The following is a 2,670-nucleotide window of genomic DNA, read 5'->3' on the forward strand; positions in this document are numbered from 1 at the left end:
TTTCCTCCCATCTCATGACAGGTCCCCTCCCCAGAGGTGGCCAGTATCATCATTTCCTGAGCTTCCTTCAAGAGACACTCAGGGCCCAGAGGGACACTCTTGTCCCCTCCGTCCCACCTATCTTTCCCACCTGAGCAGTGTTTACCCACGGTTCTGTATCTGGCTTTTTCTCTAACGACACATCTTAAGACTCATTCCTTAATCTTTTCTGCAGTGCTGCCTCCTTTCAAAACTTATGAGTATGAACAGATCCACGTGATACAAAAGCAGAACAGTAGAGGAGAAAGGGGCTGCGGGGAATGTCTCCTTCCCGCCCACCTGCTCCATTCTGCCCTTTTTCTTCAATGTGTGTCTCGCGAATCTTCCTTCTCTCTGTTCCTGCAAATGAAAACATGTTCTTACGTTTTCTCTGTCTTTCACAGAAGGGAACACTCCCTGCGTATGTGCCATACCTTTGCTGGGAGTGTTTCTGACTTAGTTTGCAGGGCCCGTTCCCGTGTCCGCACATCTTCCCAGTGTCGCACAGTCCACACAGATTGTCATCTGTCTGTCAGTCCTTCAGTCTGTGGTCCTGTGGCGGCCTCCTGGGCTTTTCACTGAGCAGCACTTGTGGGAGGCTGTTCTGGGTCAGCACACATGTTGCTGTGCCTGGTCCTTGCACACAATCATGTGTACTGGTGTGGACACCCCAATGATCTGTGCCACAAAGGCCCCGGGGGCTGTCCGCAGCCCCTCATCTCCGTGGGCAGCCCTGTGCCACAAGCGTGACTCCAGCTGGATGTCTTGTCGTTTTTCCTTGAGGCCGAGGGGTGTAATGGGCTTGGTTGGGGGGCCATCATGGCATGGTTCTCGGAGGATGGAATGGACCTGCTCCTTCCTTTTGACTACACTGACCTATGACCTCTGGCCTCTCTCCCACAGCAACTAACCAACCACATCCGGGAGTCACTGCCAACCTTGCGTAGCAAACTGCAGAGCCAGCTGCTGTCCCTGGAGAAGGAGGTGGAGGAGTACAAGAACTTCCGGCCCGATGACCCCACACGCAAAACCAAAGCCTTGCTGCAGTACGTGTCCCCTACACGCCCAGCCTGGCTCCCCTGGGCCTCCTCCCAGCCGCAGGGTCCCAGGTCTAGGCTGGGCAGCGATCCTCACTTATCTATCAGTTCATTCTTCCTTGTTTTTATCCATCTGCTCATTTACCAAAGGCCTCCTGTGTGCCAGGCCCTGTCCCGAGCACCGAGGTCACCAAGGTGATTGGGCAGATGCCCATCCCTGCCCCATGTCCTCAGAAAAGGGAGAAGAGGAAGGATGAGACAGGAAATAAGTAAATAAGAAAATGTGTAGTATGCAAAATTATAAAATGTTAAAGTGGGGGAGGGCCTAGAGAGTGCCAGGGTGGGTGTGGGGTACCATTGAAATAGAGTGGTCAAGAAAGCCTCTCCGAGATGGTGATGGCAGGAGTCAGGCAAAGGCCTGAAGAGGCGAGGGAGGGAAGCACGTAGTCCTGGGGAATGGGGCCTGGCCAGTGCAAAGGCCCAGAGGCAGGACCATGCCCAGCCTATGGAGGAGGGCCATGTGGCTGAAGCAGAGGGAAGGAGGGAGAGTGGGAGGAGGCGAGGGCCGGTGGGGGGGATGGGGGAGGGGAGGTGGTGAGGGCAGAGTGTTCAGGGCAATGGGAAGGACTTTGGCTTTTGTTCTGAGTGAGGTGAGAACCATAGAGGTTTCTGAGCGGAGAATGGGCATGGCCTGACGCAGGTGCTCACAGGCGCCCTCTGGCTGCTGCAGGGAGGACAGACATGGGGGTAGGGCTGGAGCGGAATCCTGTGTCAGCTACTTCTGCTTGGCCTCCTCGAATCCTCACCCTGACTCTGAGTCCAGCTCGGAGTCGTGGGAGACTCACTGAAGCTGTGAAGCTGTGAGGTGGGGGAGTCGGTGTGCCCCACAATCCCAGGTTCTCACTTGGGGCCCCTCCTGCTCCCACACTCCCAGTTTCTGCCCTGCCAGAGATCCTAAGCACTGGAACAGCTTTGTTAGAGTGGATTCTGGAAACTCCCTGGCAGCTCATATGGCATATGGTGCTATGCATAAGACCCATAGGCACACCAGAGGGACACAGCCACCTGTGACCATCATAGGTCTGACATTCCCCCACCCTCTCAGCCATGCAGCGGTACATGGTGGTGGGATTGGGGCGAGAATCCTTTTATGCTCAGACAACTTCAACTGCATTCTGCAAAGCTTTCTACAGAGCAAATGCTGGTCCTCTGCAGACTTCAAGAGGAGATATGGTCTTGTGTGTGCCGTAGAGGCCACGGCCTGCTAGGCGACCACTGACAGGTGACCATGCTTTCCTTGCCCCTAAAATGAGGACAGTGGCAGCTGTCATCTTATGTGGTCATTGGGGGAACTTGTGAAAATACCATAGTGCTGCTTGAGAAACTTTTGACAGGACTAGGCCAGGGGATGCCCTCTACAGATGTCCCCACCCCCGAGGATTTAGCACGCTGTCATTTTTCACCAGTGCCCTGCAGGTGGTTTTGACATCACAGTGGAGGTGCACTGCTGTCAGCTGCAGCCCCCCAGGAGGGCTGGGCCTTCCTTCTTTAGCATCTTATCCGCAGATCCCAGCTCCTCCTCCGGGCCGCAGGTCACACAGACAAGCGGAAGCCC

The 2,670-nt window shown here is 55.2% G+C and overlaps 1 protein-coding gene across 1 annotated transcript in view; it reads left to right on the forward strand.

Moving 5' to 3' along the window:
* LOC111734937 (dynamin-2-like) overlaps window positions 1-1,269 on the forward strand; it is a 4,042-nt gene extending 2,773 nt beyond the window's left edge. The window contains exon 2 of the mRNA XM_023526822.1: window positions 922-1,269. Coding sequence (XP_023382590.1) covers window positions 922-1,254 — 333 coding nt within the window. The 3' untranslated portion in view covers window positions 1,255-1,269. The remainder of the gene's footprint in view (window positions 1-921) is intronic.
* The last annotated feature ends 1,401 nt before the right edge of the window (window positions 1,270-2,670 follow it).

This window comes from Pteropus vampyrus, unplaced genomic scaffold (genome assembly GCF_000151845.1).
Source record: "Pteropus vampyrus isolate Shadow unplaced genomic scaffold, Pvam_2.0 Scaffold9922, whole genome shotgun sequence".
In the NCBI taxonomy this organism is placed as follows: Eukaryota; Metazoa; Chordata; class Mammalia; order Chiroptera; family Pteropodidae; genus Pteropus; species Pteropus vampyrus.